This window comes from Lactuca virosa, chromosome 4 (genome assembly GCF_052849685.1).
Source record: "Lactuca virosa cultivar CGN04683 chromosome 4, Lactuca_virosa_CGN04683_v6, whole genome shotgun sequence".
NCBI lineage: Eukaryota > Viridiplantae > Streptophyta > Magnoliopsida > Asterales > Asteraceae > Lactuca > Lactuca virosa.
The window spans coordinates 104,678,866-104,698,657 of record NC_136429.1 but is presented as its reverse complement, the minus strand read 5'-3'; the positions used below and the strand labels follow the sequence as shown (position 1 = coordinate 104,698,657).

At 31.2% G+C, this 19,792-nt stretch overlaps 1 protein-coding gene and 1 pseudogene across 6 annotated transcripts; one reads left to right on the top strand and one right to left on the bottom strand.

Annotated features, from left to right (window-relative positions):
- Positions 1-4,108: 4,108 nt before the first annotated feature.
- Positions 4,109-15,167, bottom strand: LOC145104859 (linoleate 13S-lipoxygenase 3-1, chloroplastic-like; annotated as a pseudogene).
- Positions 7,575-11,936, top strand: LOC145106898 (uncharacterized). Of its 6 annotated transcripts, none has more exons than XR_013707663.1 (10): positions 7,575-7,938; positions 8,828-8,900; positions 9,249-9,265; positions 9,362-9,473; positions 9,676-9,753; positions 10,611-10,771; positions 10,952-11,051; positions 11,143-11,242; positions 11,474-11,539; positions 11,760-11,936. XR_013707663.1 is itself a non-coding variant. In XM_079043819.1 (10 exons), the coding sequence occupies exons 4-10, from the start codon at positions 9,252-9,254 to the stop codon at positions 11,778-11,780; spliced, it is 552 nt and encodes a 183-aa protein (XP_078899945.1). In that variant the 5' UTR covers positions 7,575-7,938; positions 8,035-8,275; positions 8,415-8,900; positions 9,249-9,251; the 3' UTR covers positions 11,781-11,936. The 6 variants fall into 6 exon arrangements, 3 of the variants coding, with proteins under 3 accessions (XP_078899945.1, XP_078899944.1, XP_078899946.1); XR_013707662.1 differs by having other exon boundaries at positions 11,143-11,274; XM_079043819.1 differs by lacking the exon at positions 11,143-11,242 and adding an exon at positions 8,035-8,275 and having other exon boundaries at positions 8,415-8,900.
- Positions 15,168-19,792: the final 4,625 nt, after the last annotated feature.

Sequence of the window (19,792 nt, the reverse complement as noted above, 5' to 3'; positions counted from 1 at the left end):
ATGTTTAGTAACTCCATCTTTAGTAACCCAACATTTAGATCTAGCCTTGCAGGATCGTCATTGTCAACCAAAAACAATGACACGGGGAACGAAAGGAACGAGAAGGACGATGAAAACGATAAGTAGTTTTATGTTTTATTTTTTGTTTGATATTTTTTTGTGTAACATGGTGAATGAAAGGAACGAGGAGGATGATGACAATGATGAGTAGTTTTATGTTTTATTTTATGTTTTGTATATATTTTTGTGTAGCAAAAAAACTTATAATATATATTATGGATTTTGTAGTAGTTTATGCATGTTTTTATATAACATGTAATTTTTATGCATTTACTGCATATAGTAGTAGTATTTATGCATTTATATAAGCAATTTAACTCCATCAAATAACAAAATACTAAAAAACACAATAGTGGTGACATAAGACAATAGCAACGAAACTATCGTGACACCATTAACTACAACAAATCAATAAGGGCGACAATATTAGGGGTGTCATCATTAGTGGCGACCGAAGACAATAGCGACGACATATGAACATCAGTTATGAAATAATAGCACCGACAAGTTGTTATAGCCTTTAGCAGCCATATTTTATAACGATGCTGGCGACAAATATCGCCATATTGCTCGTATTCTTTGTAGTAGGAGTTCATTTACATAATTCCACATCTCAACTACCAGGCCACCAATGCACTACCTTTTAACAAATCATTTTATTTTTGATTTTATGAAATTAAATCATTAAAATATTGTTTTCTCAAATACAAATAAGAGAAAAAAATCCATGGATTTGGTTTTATAGCGAATCCAACTAACGAACCAACCAAAAAATTGATTGTTTTATATTTATTATTTTCTACCACCTATCTTTCTTTTATTTCTAACCCATATAAGATAACAAAATACAATAAAAGTGACACCATTAAAATTAGCTAAATCGTCGGTATGTTCAAAATGATTTTTTTTACATCTAGACTTTATTAAAATGAACAACAAAAGACTGGAATTCCAATGTACAATATAGGGGCTTATTAGCTCGCACGTCCCATAAAAATCTCTATCACATTTAACTTTACTCTTAAACCATAAAAAAACCAAATCCTTTGACTTCATAAGCTAAAGTATTTGGTATATTCACATTCCCCTTAAAAACTAGATCATTCATATATATCCACATGATCCATAAGAACGCCCTTGAAGCCGCTTCAAAGATTTCTAGAGACGGGTTGGCCGAGGTAAAGGAAGAGTTTACTCCAATAAATCATCGAAGGAATCATTCACAACGGGAAGATCCAACTGACAAGGTGACCACATATCTCTTTTGCAATGAGGCAGCTGTTATAAATATGAACTTCGTTTTCCTCGAATGCATTGCAAAGAATGATTCGTTTTGCAATGGGGCAGTTGTTATAAAAGCGGACAACATGTGGTGAGAATGTTAACCCCCTCCAAGCGAGCTTGACTCTGGTGGACAATCTCCCAAGAAGCACCCTCCAAGTGAAGATATTAATCTTCATGGGAACCAACTTGGACTAGATGGTGGGTAAGTTAGTGTTCTCCACTAACTTATTGTTAATTTCCTTCCTTAGTGACTCTACTCCCCTATTTAGACTCCATCACCAGTTACCCGTATTTGGGTTGTCTCTAGTTTCACCCTACCTATAAAAGAGGCCGATTAAATATATATTTAGATGCTCCATATCAATATTAATATTATTGATTCTGCCCCCAAACGGTGGTCCTGTTTGACCCTCCTTGATCACCGTAAATACATTTAATTATGTTTTTCCAAATTGTGTTCATATGTTCCCAAAACCGCCACCACCATTTCGATAAAAGAGCAAGGTTGCGAGCTCTTAAACTCCCAATTCCCAATCCTCTGAGCTCTGTGGAGTTCATCATTTTGTCCCATGCAAGCCAAGTTATGCTCTTGTTATCCAAGGTTGTACTCCATAGAAAACCATTTTGGATACTTTCGAGCTATGCTATGACTAATTTGGGAGCTTTGTAGATTGACAAGAGATATGTTCCAAGGCTATCGGAGCTAACAATTGTCAACCGTCTTCCAATTGAGAGGCTTCTCGCTTTCCACATTGAAAGTTTATTATTGAATTTGTCAATAAGCAGACTCCACAAAGACACTCTACCCGACTTTCCTCCCACTGTCATTCCATGGTAAGAGAAGGGAAGCTCACCTATAAGACACTTGTACCACCTAGCCGTGGAAGAGACATCCATTGGTGGGGGGGGGGGGGGGGACACCAATACCTATTAACTTGCTTTTGTGAAGATTAATTTTCTAGTCGGAAGCAAGATGAAAACAAATAAGGATTTTTTAAGATTTTTAGCATTTTCCTTCGACCATTTGCCTAACAAGATTGATATAAAAATATATTTTTTTTGTTTAATGTTCAATATACAAAATAGGCTAAAATAAGTTACATCCATATGTTCAAAATGTGATTAATATTGAATAAAAAATAGATTAATTTATTTTGAACGGTTAACAAGCTCACTAAACATTATTCTTAAACTAATAATTTTTTCCACCACAAGACTTAAACTCTCAATCCTTTAGAGACATGATACATTTTGCGATTTTCAACACCTCCTTAAGCCAAAAGAGACAATTTATAAACCGCGAAAGGGTTTATTAATAATAGATGATATACCATTTATAAAATATAAATGAAAGGGTTTATTTAGAGATATGATACATTTTGTGATTTTCAACATCTCTTTAGCTATACATATGTCGTTGATGTGATGGTGTTATGGACTTTTAAGTTAGTTTCAAGAATAAATGTGCTTTGATTTTATAGCTTGTAATTAAGACTATCCGTTATACCATCATTAACCACTATAGTAGTGGGTACGTGTCACATCATCACCACACTCCCTACCACTAATTATGGGATGCCTACCACTGAACTAACCACTCCACCTCATTTTTTTAAATTAAATTAATTAAAAATACATTAAAATCATATTTTTTGTTGAATACTAGTTTTTCATTAAATTAAAATACCACATTATATTAAAAAACACAATAATATTTTTTTTTTTGAAACAAACATTACATTAATTTGAAACACACAACATTAAAAAAAAAACTTAAAAGTGTAACCACAAACAACTTAAACTAGTTTTTAAACCTTATTATTTTTAATGACTAAATTTTAGGCATTCCCTCAACTTTAATCAAGCTTTGACGTGTTTAAACGGTGTGTGTTTCGTATCTTCATATTGATGCATTACCACAGCAAACGACTAGCCTTTGTGTACGTTGTTTATAACAAAGTTATAAATTCCATCAAACTCAAGGCATGCATTTAACCTTCATATCGCAAAACTTCGAACATATTTCATCAAGACTACGACTTCGGCAATCCATTAAATCATGGAAAACATTTCCAACTTTTACCCAAAAATTAGAAGGCATTATAGCATATGAGTCTTCTGAAACTGCTACCCATGCTAGTGTTAAGTTTTCTTCTTAATTTTCTGACCAATTCTTCATTTTAAGAGTCATTGGTTTTGAATTATCAAGCAAACCAAGTGTTTGATTGTGAATAAAATGAGAGAGAAATTGTGTGAGTAGAAGACAGAAAAATTATGATATTCATAGAAGATGTTTAACAGTGTTCGAAAGGTAAAAATTATATATATATATATATATATATATATATATATATATATATATATATATATATATATATATATATATATATATATATGAACGTTACATGAGCCTTTACTCAACAATCGACTTTCATTGGGCGTTTAGAATCGTGATGGCCACCACAAATTACAACGAAACGGACAAACCATGACCAATCGGGATGGTGTGCACAGCCGTGGTCCGTTGCCACCTCAACCATGGACGCGTTCGTTGGTTGTATACCATATGGTCTAATAAGTTCTATTTGGTTGTATAAAAAAGTTACAAAATAGAACACAAATTTACAGGATGAAAATACATCTCACTTAAGTCGCAGTGTAGCATCACCACTCTAGCTTATATATTTAATTATTTATGCTTCAATTCTTTTAAAAACTCTCTATATATTCATTTTCCTAAGTCATATACTTACGCTAGATCTAATCATATACTTATGCTATTTGATATACCTCTGCCAGTAACCCCATGTTCTGATGTTGGTACGAGCAGCTCGTAAGGTGGAATGCCAGCACCACATCTATTCCTAAGCTTGGGGTCAACGTTCCTCCTCTTGATCTCATTTTCAATCTTTCTAATTTCCATCGAAAACTTATAGAATGCCTCAATAATCTTGGGTTCACCTGGCCAACTTGTGAACATATCCTTTATCTCCCCAAGATACTCCTCCTCATGCGAGTGTGCTGAGATTATATCAAGTACAGCCATGTATTTCGTTGTTTGAAACAAACTAGGCAACGAATCAAGGAAATAACCATGTGGGTCAGCAATGAAACTTGCATACTCGAGTTTATGTTCTTTGGGTATAAGTTTCTACGTCAAAGCGCCACCAGTTACGGTAGGCAGCACAGACCATCTGGGTGCTATATCTTCCAGACGAAAAGCCACTCTCAATAATTCCTTCTGCAGATATAAGGCTCTCACGAGCCATTGCATTTATTCCGAGCACATGTCGCATGTGGGGGTTTAGAAGCTTGAAAACCGGATGCATTGAGCTCAAATGCCGATGCGCAGCTATTATGAATGGTTCCATACATGCATGAACCCGTAACCTACAGATATCCACAACATCTAGTTATTGTCATTATGTGCTTTCTGACGCTGATCCATTTGTATATCATTAATTTTGAAGCATGCATATTTTTTGATACAAAGTCAACAAGAACATTTAAATTATTAACTATACCAATGATGAATAAGTTGGTGAACACCCGCATCATTAGAGCATACATGAGCTTTGCCTAGTTGCCAGAGCCAGTTGGTGGTTGCATCAACAGGAGGAGTGAGAACTTGTTTTGATGGGAGATTGGAATCATTAGGAGGAAGGCTGAGCTCAATTGCAATGGGCTTTAGAGTTCCCATTGTTGTCAAGAAGAAGATTGTACGGGTTCCATATGCTTTCCGGCCTTCTTGAGCATTTATCCTATCTAAAAAAGGGAGGTAAATGTCGTGGTAATCCAATATGAAGAGCTTCTTTTCATCCAATGCCTGAAGGTTTAACCAAAAACAGTAAAGTTTTATTAAAATCCAAACCAAAAAACCCAAACAGTTCTCAAACTATCCCCTGCTGCTAGTATTATTAATTTGCAAGTTAGCAGTTATACGTGTTGTATAGACATGCCGTTGAGATGACATATAATATGTTCTTCCTTAAGATTTGATTCTCGTGGTCCATACATTGAAGGATCAAGTTTGCTCACGGGAGGAAAAACCTGTAGAAATCAAACATAAATGTATTAGAAAGAGGGAAAACTTATTTTCAAAAAAATTTTAAAAAGTCATTATATTATTTTTTAGTACACTAAAACCTCTATATTTTCTATCGAAGGTTTTCTGAACTCAAAAAACCTAATCTATTTTCAAATTAAAAAACCATTATATTTTTTAGTGCTTTTAAACCCTCATATTTTTTAAAATTTTTTTAATCTGATGCATTGTAACAATCAAAACGTTGAGAATTGATTACCTAACATTTTCGGTTATCTATGATTTACCGAGTTCAATGCCTTAAATGATACATTTTAAAAAATATAAGAGTTTTCACGTAAAAAAAAATAAAATAATATGGTGGTTTTTTAATACTTTGAGGAAAATATTTTGGATTTTTATAAGATTTTCCCTAACATAAACTTTGAGATATAATATCTAACTTCTTTTATATATAAATCTAAGCGGCTAGGTTTAACATGATATTGACATAATATTCTTTTGGATTTAATAATATTTTCCTATTAGTGCATAATATGTCAGCGAGAATAAGGCAGTTTGATTAAAAGATATCCAGGATAATCAAGTATACAAAACTGATGTCTTATAAGTCATACTCATGCTTACCTTCAACCTCTCGATGCTAACAGGATTCATTCCTGCAAGAGTTTGGCGACCAAATTCATCATCTCGTACATAGCTTGTAATGTTCCCTGGAATGTCAATGATGTCTTTCTTTAATTTAGAGCTTAATTAATTAGATAGGAACACAAAAAGTTGTAGAAATAACTATTTGATTAGGTTGAAACTCACATGACATGGTTTTTGGAGTCTCAAACTTGAGCATTTCTTTAATATCAAAAAACTTGAACAATCCATATGCATTCAAAATCTCAGCTTGTGATACATTCCTAAAAAGGCCAGCTGCAAGATTTGAAATGTCAATAGAAACTTCATTCCCGTTGAAGAGAGTGGCCACCATGGCTGGAACGTTGTGAAGCACTCCCTTCCATACTCCCATGAAGATGTCTTTGCGCCTGGTCCCCTCTAGAGCTTCATCTCTTGGTACATATGTTGAAGCTTTCAACAAGTCCACTGGCTTTTCCACGTTTACATCTATATAATATTGGTAAATTATATTGGTATTTTTGGAATTTCATGAAAAAAGATATTTAATTAATTCATCTAAATCAATTAACTTGTCAGATTCAAAGAAACTAACATGTAGCTGTGTTGGGACGTCCTGTGCGACAACGTCTGGGATGTGGGTTCTTTTCACCTCCTAATGTTAACCTTGTAAACTCAGCTCCTTTATCAGGATTTCCAAGATCATTATATGTGTCATAATCATATATTCTATCCACAAGTAATCTTTGTCCATTTCCATCACCTCTCTTATTTTTAAGTTCCCTATTTCTCAAGTATTTTAGCCCCTTGGGTGTTTGGCTCGGTAAATATGCCTATCATGTCCAACAACACACGAAGTCAGTGAACTGCCATGTAGATATTACTGAGAATTCGATGAAAGTATGCCTTTTAATAATCATGATGAGTTTTAATGAACTTTTTATGTTAACGACTCAATCATTTACTTACGTTGTTTAAAACGGACCAGTAATTATTGCATGACTGTCTAATTATTAACATAAATAATTAATGACCGAATGAGAAGGCTATCAATGATAAGTATGACGTCGACCCCATTCAGCATCTGTTGGTGATGCTAAATTGTGGGAGCGTAGGATTCTCTATATCCCTACTTCAAGTACATTGCTTATATTGCTAAAAAGTGTAGAGTACATGAGTAGGATGCTATTATAGATAAAAATATATATAGTAAAATGTTGCTATTATGTATAAAAAATAAAATATGTTGTTATTATTATATATATATATATATATATTAAAATTGTAGAGAAAAAGAACAGTTAAATTGAGTCCAGTTTTCATCCCTCGATTTACATATCCGGTCCCTCTATAATTGGTTGTGTGTCACTTCTTTAATTTATTCATGTCATTTTCTTTGATCCATTCCATTTCTTTAATTTATTATTTTCTTTGTCACACGTGTTTGCTTCTTTCAGGAGTGATACGTCTTCTGTACACGTGTCCACTGATTCCTTCACCTGGTTAATCCATCAACAGATTCCACCGCCTCAAATACTTCTTTATTCTTTTTAATTTTTAATCGCTCGCTTCCTCACTTCCACCGCCTCTCCCTTCTTCTGTTTGTCTCTATTATTCCTGTCGATCGTCTCCACCGCCTCAATCCACAAGTTCTTCTAATCACCTTCTGAAGCTGCGGCGCCACCGCCACCGTCACCACCTGCACCGATTCTCCCGGTGGAAGGGGATGAGGAAGACGAGGAATATGAAGCGAAGAAGAGTTATTCCCACCGCACGACCCACCCACCGTCGAAGAGTTCTGAAGCTGCGGCGCCACCGCTGTCGTATTTTTTTACCTCGATCGCCACCACCATCAGCCGCCTCATCTGGACCTGCGATTAGGGCTTGATGAAGATCATCGCTCCTACCGGACTCTCTACACGGTAAGGAATTCGATCTTTTGCTTTTCTTGGTTTGTTACATGTTTGATAGTTGATAAGTGTTGTTACCTGCTCCTACCATCCACTGCTGCCAATCAGCGTTACACGTGTTTTGAATCTACTTCCTCCACCGCTTTTGTTAGCCAAGATGTTCTCCATTTCTCCTCACGATGAACATTATCCCTTTACCCTTACATCGCCATCGATCATCATCTTCCTTTGATTTGCTGGTCTATCCTCGGAAAGTCTTCAGCTACTACTCACCGACTGTCATCGACTTCTATTCACCATTGCAACAACACAGCCTCCACTCCGACCTAGCAAGATAGCGACGACACATGTAATTTTTCGTTTTAATGAGTGTTGGTTTTTTTTAGGTCGATCTGTTTTTTTTTGGTCGATTTGTTTCTCTAATTCATCGTCGTTTCATCTTCATATGTTAATGTTTCGTCTATTCACTTTATCATCTGGTAAACCAGGCAACAACATTTGCTTTTCCAACGGCGTGGATTGTTGGAGATGGTGCGATCGGCGATTGATGTGGCCGCGATGGGTGGAAAACATGAAAAAAAAACGCACACACTTCTCTTATTTCAGTTCTTGGAACCAACAAAAAAATGTTTTTCCTAGAATCGGAGTACACCAAACCACTTCATCGCTCTTAATACTGAAACCAACAGAAAAAGGTTTTTCGTAGAATCGGAGTACACCAAACCACTTCATCGGTCTTAATTTTAGGGCTTGCTTCTTATCTAATATCTTCCGATTGTTCCAAATTTTTTGGGGTGATATCTTCTGCGACTTAATTGTTCGTTTTTGTATTTGTAAGCCTGAATCTTCGATTATATATGTAACACCGCTACAAGATTAAAAACGGGGATGGTTGTGGCAGGTCTGACAGAAGGCGTAAGGGGCTAATTTCGTAAACTTTGCAGATATAACAACTCTCTAAATTCAGCTGTCAGGTAAGTTTTCTCCCTCTATTCTTCTTTCTTCTGTGCATATAAAAATCTGCTCAAGATAGTTCCATATCTCTTGCTTTAGTTTTTTTTTCAAATGGCCAATGGGCATTGTTAGATTAAAACATGAACTGAAGTTATTGAAGTTATGTTGATTGAGAGCGAGAACAGGGACCTGATACATAAATTTGTTTCATTTTGTAATTATTAAATGAAGTAATGTTGATGTTTAATTAGTTCAATGAGATTATTGAATCATTATTGATACATTATGACGTACTTATTTGTTTCTTTTGTTCTTCAATTATCATGTATTTTGTGTTTTGATTACATTTTGTTGTTTCTATTTTGTAGGTCATGTGTTTCTTATGGTATATTTTTTTACTTCATGTTTCGCTTTGTTTTCGTTTTTATTTGTTGTTATTATTGTTATTGTGCTTTCTACATTCTGTTTTTATATTTTGCAGTTTTTATTACCTTTTTTGGGTCGTTTTGGGCGTTGGGTTGCTTCCTGGGCTGGTGGTGTCTGGAAAGAGGAAATCTGATGGGTTTTTAGAAAACATTAAACATCAGCTGAAGGTAATCTTTAATAATCTTCTTTTAGCAGTTTTTTTTGGTTTGAAGGTATTGTTCCACATCTGGGATTAATTGTGTTTTCAAGCTTGTATCAATTTTGAATGAATGTGAGTAGAATATGTGATTTTGAGTGATGTCATCTCCTCAAACATTTCCAATTGATCTTATGGTCTGATATGGGTATGATTTCTTTTCCATGTGCCAGGTTAATTGGATGACGCTTCAAGGAGTTAATTTTGTCTTTTGTATCTATTACAGAGCCATTGGCATAATTAATTTAAAGGTACAACCTTTTGGGCAACCCTATAGTATTTATTCCTTATCAAATAATCGAAAATTGAAATAACAACAACCTCTCGGATCAAGAAATGTAAGTTGTTGTTCATTTGAATACTTAATTATAATAAACTCAATTTGTTTATGGTTACTGTATTTCTGATGTACAAAAGCACTGTTGATTGTATGGTTAAAACCTTAAGAGTTAACTTATTTGATCATTACTGGTTTCCTGATTTGATTCTTTTATAATATCATTATCATCATTTAATATCTGATTGATGACCAGGAAGTCTAGCATTCTATAAAAGATTCCTCTCAAATATTGGTCGGCTATAATCGTGGAATGTCATAATGTTTTTGACACTTGAGAAAGTAATATTCTGTTTTTTAACATATGAAGATGATCAGGTCTTTCCTCATCAAAGGCTATAATTTTTTTACGTTTCTTGGGTTTTATCTTTCTTTTTACTTCAGAATTGATAGTTATAACGAAATTGGGCGTTATTAGTTGATTTTGTGGTCAAACTGATTCTGAATAGAGGGATAGAGTAATTCAATTGCCAAACTATGTTTACCGCTTTTTCATTTTGGGGATTCTCTATGTTCAAAATAATAAAGTGGATCTAATAGGTTGAACAAGTTAGAAGCTACTCAAAGTATAATCAAATGTTTGCAACCTCCTAGAGCATTTTATTCAAAAAACTAGATCATTTTTTTAATAATAGTTTCTTCTCACTATATTTAATATATAATGGTTTATGAAGTTACGAAATAGAGAAAAACATGTCTGAAAATATAATTTCTTCATCTTTTATAAATCTGACTCATGTGGGACAATTCAATATGTTTTGTGGAATACAGTTTCCAAATCTTAGCCCTCTTAAATCCCATGGAATTGCTAGAAACAGAGTATGGACCAAGGAGAACAATTCCCATCTTCTTCAATCCAAACCCATTAATGGAGTTTCTGTTGATTTGTTACTTAAGCCCACTGAAGATGATTTGATGAAATGGCCTAACAGGTACATACTTTATTGATTTTATTGTATTTTTATCTTATATACTTTGTGCTTTTACTTTCTCATTGATATATATATATATATATATATATATATATATATATGTATATATATATATCTTCATTTGTAGATTTGAGTATAGACTGAGGATTACTCTTGACATTTTGATATTTATATTTGTAGTGAAGTTGAGTATGGATTTGGGAAACTTGATTATGTTGACAATACAAAGAACATGACAACATTTACAAAGACACGGGATACAATAACCATTAATTCGGAGGTAACTTTGATTTTTAACTCTTCCCTCTCTTTGATTGTTTTACTTTACCATGGTTAGTTTAGGCTTTAACTATTGTCAATTATTTACCCAGCTTGATAGGATTTATCTCAGCACACCAAAAAAACTAGCAGTTCTTGATCATAAAAAGTAACAAACAGTTTCCATTGAGAAAGATGGAATTCTTGATGCTGGTGAGATTTTTCCCACTTTAGTGTTAGAAAGGGTAAGATGGTCATTTATTCATATTTACAGGTGTTTTCAACAAAAAGAAGCGTAATTTCTAAGAAAAGCCCCGTTTACATTCATTTATTATCTATCTGAAACACTAACGTACTTACATGTCTGTACAAAAACAACAATGTAGTCTAAATTTTGCTACAATATACTTAATTTTTCCTAAAAAATTATTGTTTTTTCTGCAGTTATTTCTGCCACGTAGGGTTCAAGTTGAGAAATCCATCAAAGTTTCTAATATTCAATACCTTGAGGTAGATTCTAATTGTGGTCAACAAACACGTTTCATTTACCTTTAATTTAAAAAAATGACAATTAGGGGAAATGGTCCCAAAAGTTTTGTTTTGTTTTGTTTTTTTAAATAACATATTCTTGATGGATAAGGGTAGATATTGTAACCTTTTTAGTATGCACAATTGCATCCAAAAAAATGTCAATACGATAATAATAGAAAATATGTTTTCTTTTCTTCAGGTGGCTTTATTCAAGTTATGAGGAATGAGATTTCGACTCGAAATGTTTTTACTATCAGCCAAAAGCGTTAAATGCAAAAAATAGCAACGCACACTAATTTATTTGTTTACTTTCATTTCTTACATTAGGACATTATATTATATTCAATCTATCCGGTTGCCAAGTATTTGAATGCCATTATAGCATCCTACTTTCGTGACCTGCCAAACATCAACAAAAAAAATCTGACCCGTGCAACGCACGGGCCTCATTTCTAGTTATAAATAAAAAAAATGTAAGTACATTAACTATATGGCTGAAAAGAGCAAAATACGTTGATATTATGGATACAAAATAAATTATGTTGTCATTATATATAGAAAAAAATATGTATGTACGTGGCCATGACGGATAAAAATGTAACTAAATTGCCTACAGTGGTAAAATGTATGTTGATATTAGGAATAAAAAGTACAAAATGTTATTGTTATACAAATAAAAAATATAAACATTTTATTATATATGGATAAAATAATGCAAGTACATTGCTTGTATTAATAAGAAAAAGTAAAATACGATTGCTATTATGGATTAAAAATATACTATCTTGTTATATATAATTACTATAAAAATATAAATATTTTATATTGTCTACTTCCCTATTGTTTGTTTTATCATTTTGTGGTAAAAACGAATAAGTACAATGTTATTTCCATTTTTATATGCTTAATTACTAATTATATGTGTTCGTTTTAAAAAACATTTAACCACTAGACATGGTCTATATTAGTAAAAAAAAAGGTATGTTGTTATAATAAATTAAAAATAAAAATATGTTTTTATAATGGATAAAAACAATGTTGTATTGTCTACTTAGGTGTCGTTTGTTTTATCATATTTTTGTAAAAAGAAATGCTGTTTAATTTCATCTTTATACTCTTTATCACTTATATATGTTTGTTTTAAAATAACATCTAAGCACTTGGAGGCGAGACTTATATATGTTTGTTTTAAAATAACATCTAAGCACTTGGAGGCGACACTTGAAAGGGAACAAACATAACTAGAATAGATTGAAGTATCTCTTCAACGAAAAATAGGAGAAGAAGGCGAACAATCTGATGCTCGTCTTCGACAACAAATACAAGAAGAACGTGAAAATCTGAAGCGTATTTTGCATAAACAAATGACTTGACTTTTGAAGAATTCACATACAACGGTAACCCACCCGACTCAGCTTAGTAGTTGAATTTTTGTTGGAAACTTTTTAGTATATTTATTGTTTGTGGAGTTTGTATTGAAAACTTTTTGGATTTTTAGTTATTGTTTGTGGTTGATAGTTTGATACCGTAAAATAGCAATTAATTTACCCACGGGATTTTGTTGCTAAAAATCGCGTGTGCAATTGCCAGGAAAAATATCTGTAGCTAAAAGTATCAATAAAGGCCTTTTGTTGGTAATGTGTTGTATAAATAATCCATTGACTACAACTTTATTGTTGGTGATTTTAGTGTCATCATGTCATTTTAAGTAACTGGAACTAACATGTGAGGTAAGGGGCTTCATAATTTGTACTCTATTATATGTACGGAGTTGTGCGGAGTGCACGCATGTATAAGATCGAATTAGAAGCCGGTTCGACGACTAGTCGGGGGGTCCGGGGGCAGCGCCCCTTTGGCGGGGTCTAGGGGCAGCGCCCCTAGCGGGGTCCAAGGGTCAGCACCCCTTTGGCGGGGTCTGGGGTTTCCAAAGGGGCAGCGCCCCAAAACCTCACCGAATTTTACTTATGGGTCCATAGTGGAAAATTCAATTTCTTGAGGGTGTTTATGGTAAAGCTAACGAAACTCGTTAGTTTTGATAACCCTAAATCCTCATTAAATCCGGATTAATATTACTTGCTTCCAAATCAACTAATGACGGTCCAACCTAATGAAACCCTAATATCGTTTATTATATAAACGGCTCTTCTTTTCAGAAGAGGGTGACGATCTTGAGCTCTCGTATTTCATCACACTTTCACATAATCCTCTAGCATATTGGCTTACGATTTCTATGCCAAGAATCGTAAGTGTCCACTTAGATTATCCTAGGCTGAATTTCTTGTAACCCAGGCATAGGGTAGAAATATCAGTTCGAAAAGTGATATCACGATCCAAGTCGGTATCCAGATCTCCACTACAAACCCTAAATTTCCCTACATTTATCTGTCAAAGTCTGTTACTATCTGGACGGACTGCGTTACATTGGTCTCTAAGTCCGTCCGTGAATTTCTAGTACTGTCAATTTGGTAAATTTAGTGACCACTTAAATCATTTTTCGGAAGCCTTTGCCATGTCAACTTCACAGCACATGGCAGGCTACGTTTAGAGCCACACAATCATGCATTTTTGTTACTATGACGTATGCAAGTTTAATACCTGCAACATCTTTATGCACATCTAAACACATTGACCAGATCATCATTAAAATTAATACAACGATCATCAAAATATATGTACGTGCGTCTCATGAGAAAGTTGGATCCAGGATGTCAGGATGATGATCTATATATATATATATATATATATATATATATATATATATATATATATATATATATATATATATATATATATATATATATATATGTACCTTATTGGAAAAGAATATCCTTTTCTCTTTGCTAGTATTAGCTGGTTGAATCCAGGAGTTGCATGAAAAGTGGAAACAATCTTCAAGAGAGATTGTCTCTACAAACAACTCCTTGTCATAATGGTTTCTCACCAGAATGGCTCCTGGTTCTCCAAAGTCTTCATCAATTACCAACTTAACTTTAAAGCTGAAACACCCTGTATCATTATCTTTTAAAGATGTACATTTGGACCAGTCTAATACAGATTCCTTGCTCACCTTTGGCTTCATGCTACCTTTCATGGAAAAAAAAATAACAATATATATAGTCTTATTAGGCATCTTAATTGTGTGCATGTTATATTAATTGTAAGAAACACAGAAATTAATTAATATGAAACCACATAAATCATACTTACTTGGATCTACTTGGGTGCTAACTAGTTGAAAAACAAAACCCTTGTCTACAAACTTGTACGAGGAATCTTTTTGCGAGTGTAACCATGGGAGTTCCGTCAACTTCTTAAGCACATTGACTTCCTTGCTTATCCGGACATTGACTGTTGCCGTTACCTTTAACCTTGAGGACACATCAACATTTACTTTCTCTATGAAATCCTCCGTGGCCAAGGAGGCTTTCACAAACTTTAGGGTGCAGCCAGTTTTCAATTTCTTGCTGGATGAAACCAACAGAGGAACGTTAGATATTGTACATGAACTGATAGAATGGCTAATAGGGTAGATTGGATCAATGTTTCTTGTGTTTGTCCGCTTGTAAGATAAAGAAAAGGAAGTGAACATGTTAATTGTTCCCGACATTTTTGGTTTTCAAACAAGATCAACTTTATCTACTAGTCTTATGTTATGCTGTTTCATTAAATCTGAGTTATTCTGCGCGCATTATATAGAAATATTGTATCTACACACACATGCAATCATCCCAAAGTACGATGTAGCAAGCATCTTAAATTGATCACGTGTTAAATAAAACCCATGTGGTGTGACATGATATGTGGTAGTAATTACATGGTTCTAAAAATATCTGTCAAAACTTACAAAAGCCTGTGGAACCGACCACTTATAGTTCTGGTGACGTATCAATCCTTGGATCGTAATACATATGTGTGACATACGCATACTCATGGAAATTACATCGAAGGCCAAACAATTAATAAAGGTGTGGTATATAATTTGCTTTGATAATGCTACAGGAAGAGGAAGATCGGAAGAAGAAGCGCGGTTATGTATTGGAAAAGGTACTTGTACAGTTGTACTAATTAACTAGGCGAATGTCCGTGCGTTGCGCAGAAACACCTATACAATTGAAGTTTTTACAAATATATGTTTTTTTAATATAGCAATAACGTTGCTGTTAAATTTGATAAAATAATTTGTATACTAAATTGATATAATGTATTGATTATTTTGAATTATATGATAATACATACATTTATTATAACTGCGTAATCTCAATTGTTTGAATGACTTCTACCCGCGATTTACACATGAATAAAATTAAATATAATATATGGTTTAATGTTATTTTTAGTTGTTGTTATTGTTAATTAATTTTTTAAAATTTATTTGCTTAATGTTTTAATTTTTATCATTACAATTATTTAAAACATCAAACATTGTTTTTTGATTTTAAAGGTAACAATATAATCATTTATATAGAGTTATTTTTAACTATTGTTATTGTAAGTTATTTTAAGCTACTTATTTGAAAACTTTTAACGTTTATAAAAATATCTTTAGAAAATATTTTAGTTAAATTGAGATTACAATTTAGTTTTTGCATTTATCAATACAATTTATCACTGTTAACTATTTACAAAATATTCTTTGGTTTTTTAAATGAAACTGAAATTTATATTTAAGTTGACATTGTAATGTTATATTTAAAATAACAATTTAACTATTTTGTCCAAATTGTTCAAAAGTTGTAGCTTTAAACTGATAATAGTTTACATACAACAACATATTAAATCTAATAAATTAAGTATAATATGTTAAAAGTTAAAGACATAACTTTATAAGTAAAAGTAAAGATATTATTTTAAAATTGAAATTTAGTATATATTTATGATTACACTTTAGGTTTGATATTTATTTAATCTTATTAACCAAATTATAATCATTATTAGAAAAACACTACAATTAATCACTTTTAACTATTTACAAAATATTCTTTGGGTTGTTTAAGTTAAACTAAAATTTATATTTAGGTTAACCATGTAATATTATATTCAAATTAATAATTTAAGTATTTTATACAAATTGTTCCAAAATTGTATCTTTAATATGATAATGGTTTACATCCAACAATATATTAAAACTAATAAATTAAGTATAATATGTTAAAAGTTAAAAAAATCACTTAATGAGTAGAAGTAAAGATATTATTTTAATATTGAAATTTAGTTTATATATGATTACACTTTAGGTGTCGCATTTATTTAACCTTATTAACCAACTTATAATCATTATTAGAAAGAAATTGAAAAGTCATGGGAGTTTCAAATGAATGTGGTGAAAGGAAAAATGCATGAGAGTTTCAAATGAATGTGGTGAAAGGAAAAATGTTTCCTTTATAATATAGTATGATATGATATGATGATTACAACCAAAAGAATAAAAAAGCTAAATAATCTACTAATAAAAACAAAACCTAAATAGGCTTATTCTCATCTTTTTTAAGCATGAAATACATGAGTTTATTTAAAAACTAGGCAAATGCCCGCGCGTTGCGCAGAAACACCTATATAGTTGAAATATTTACAAATATATGTTTTTTTTAAATATAACAATAACGTTGTGTTAAATTTGATATAATAATTTGTATACTAAATTGATATAATATATTGATTATTTTGAATAATATGATAATATATACATCTATTATAACTACATAATCTCAACCGTTTGAATGACTTCTACCCGCAAGTTACTCATGTATAAAATTAAATATATTATATAGTTTAATGTTATTTAGAGTTTTTGTTATTGTTAATTAATTTTTTAAAATTTATTTGCTTAACCTTTTAATTTCTATCACTATAATTATTTAAAACATCAAACATTGTTTTTTGATTTTAAAGTTAATAATATAATCATTTATATAGAGTTATTTTTAACTATTGTTATTGTAAGTTATTTTAAAATACTTATTTGAAAACTTTTAACGATTATACAAATATCTTTAGGAAATATTTTAGTTAAATTGATATTATACTTTAGTATTTGCATTTAGCACTACAATTTATCATTTTTGACTATTCACAAAATATTCATTGGGTTTTTTAAGTGGAATTGAAATTTATATTTAAGTTGACACTGTAATGTTATATTTAAATTAACAATTTAAGTATTTTGTCTAAACTGTTCAAAAGTTGTAGCTTTAAATTGATAATTGTTTACATATAACAACATATTAAATCTAATAAATTAAGTATAATATGTTAATAGTTAAAGACATAACTTTATAAGTAGAAGTAAAGATATTATTTTAATACTGAAATTTAGTTTATTTATGATTACACTTTAGGTTTGATATTTATTTAACCTTATTAACTAACTTATAATCATTATTAGAAAGTCACTACAACTTATTACTTTTAACTATTTACAAAATATTCTTTGGGTTGTTTAAGTTAAACTAAAATTTATATTTAAGTTGATCCTGTAATGTTATATTTAAATTTATAATTTAAGTATTTTATACAAATTGTTCAAAAGTTGTAGCTTTAAAATGATAATGGTTTACATCCAACAAAATATTAAAACTAATAAATTAAGTATAATATATTAAAATTTAAAAAACATAACTTTATGAATAGAAGTAAAAATGTTCTTTTAACATTGAAATTTACTTTATATATGATTACACTTTAGGTTTGATATTTATTTAATCTTATTAACCAACTTATAATTATTATTAGAAAGAAATTGAAAAGTCATGGGAGTTTCAAATGAATGTGGTGAAATGAAAAATGCATGGGAGATTCAAATGAATGTGGTGAAAGGAAAAATGCTTCCTTTATAAGTATACTAGGCGAATGCCCGCACGTTGCGTGGGATATAAAAAAATATTTTATATTAAAAATAACTAAATCATTGTTATTAACAATTAAATAATAATTTCATAAAAAATATAAAAAATGATTTTTAGTATTGTTATTATGTTGAACTATATTATAAGAGATAAGGTTGGAATTTGAAGTTGTTTTGCATATACAAAGTTATATGATTAAAATAGAAAAAAAATTAATTTTTAGAAATAAATAAATCGTTATTGTTATCTATTAAATAATAATTTAATATTAAATTAAAACGTTTATATTAAATATTATCATTATGTAGAAAATACGATAATAGAGACATCTTTTTATCTATTTTAAATTTTATCATTCTGTACAACATATGATAATAGAGACAACCTTTTATCTTAAATAGTAAAAAAATGTTTTGTATCATAAATATTACCATAATTATGTAGAACATATGATAATAGTGACGTCTTTTATAAGGTTAAAACTTTAAATTGTATTACATACAGAGTTGTAAAACTTGGCTAACACAACCAAATACTCGGCATGTTACTTAAACTCGGCCTCCAATGGAAGCGAGTTTGCCTAACTTAGCCAGAAGACACTCGGATCCTTATTAAACTCGATCCAAATCTAAAAAATACGGTCCAAAATCATTTTCGAAATTCTGAAATTTAATTGGTCACTTGTCGACAAAGACAATCTCACCAAAGAATACACTCAACGTCCTACAAAGTTAGATGCATGGAAGATCTCATGGCTTAGTCCCTTTGAAATATTTCACAACTTTTCCTATTTATAGAGGAGAATACATTTTCTTGTTTACTTTCACGATCAATGTGGGATGAAGACATTTTAATTAAACTCATTTCTTTATTTGCCAATAATTTCTTTTTGTTAAATAAAATATTACATAATAAAAATAAAACGTTATCCAGAAAATTTATTGTTCAATAGTTCCATTTTTCAGTAATCTCGTAAGTTGCTATAAAAAATTAAGTTTTTATTGAATAACTTTTTGTTAAATCCTAAAATCATAAATTCAGTTAGGTACTTAATATAGAAAGTTTGTTTATATGTATTTTCATGATTCAAAATGTCATTATAAATGAATTCATTTATAAAATATAATCGAGTATATATTTCATGCTTTTAAATCAAAGTGATTTTTCAAACAATTATAATTTTATGTTTAGGTAGATTTTTTTATATTTATATAACATTATGTAACTTATAATATTATTATAAACAATTTGAATAATCATGGGAGTTTCAAATGTATGTGGTGAAAGGAAAACGTTTCATTTATCGGTCCAAATTGATCAAACTCGAACCGATTCAGCTTAATATACCAAACTACATAACGTTTTTTCTATTGAAACCCGGTTTGTATAT

What these genes read in the sequence shown, in the direction of transcription:
- LOC145106898 (XM_079043818.1), top strand. An exon ending in ACATTAAACATCAGCTGAAG is followed by an intron (nt 9,474 to 9,675) that starts GTAATCTTTAAT and finishes TCCATGTGCCAG; the next exon opens with GTTAATTGGATGACGCTTCA. An exon ending in TTGATGAAATGGCCTAACAG is followed by an intron (nt 10,772 to 10,951) that starts GTACATACTTTA and finishes TTATATTTGTAG; the next exon opens with TGAAGTTGAGTATGGATTTG.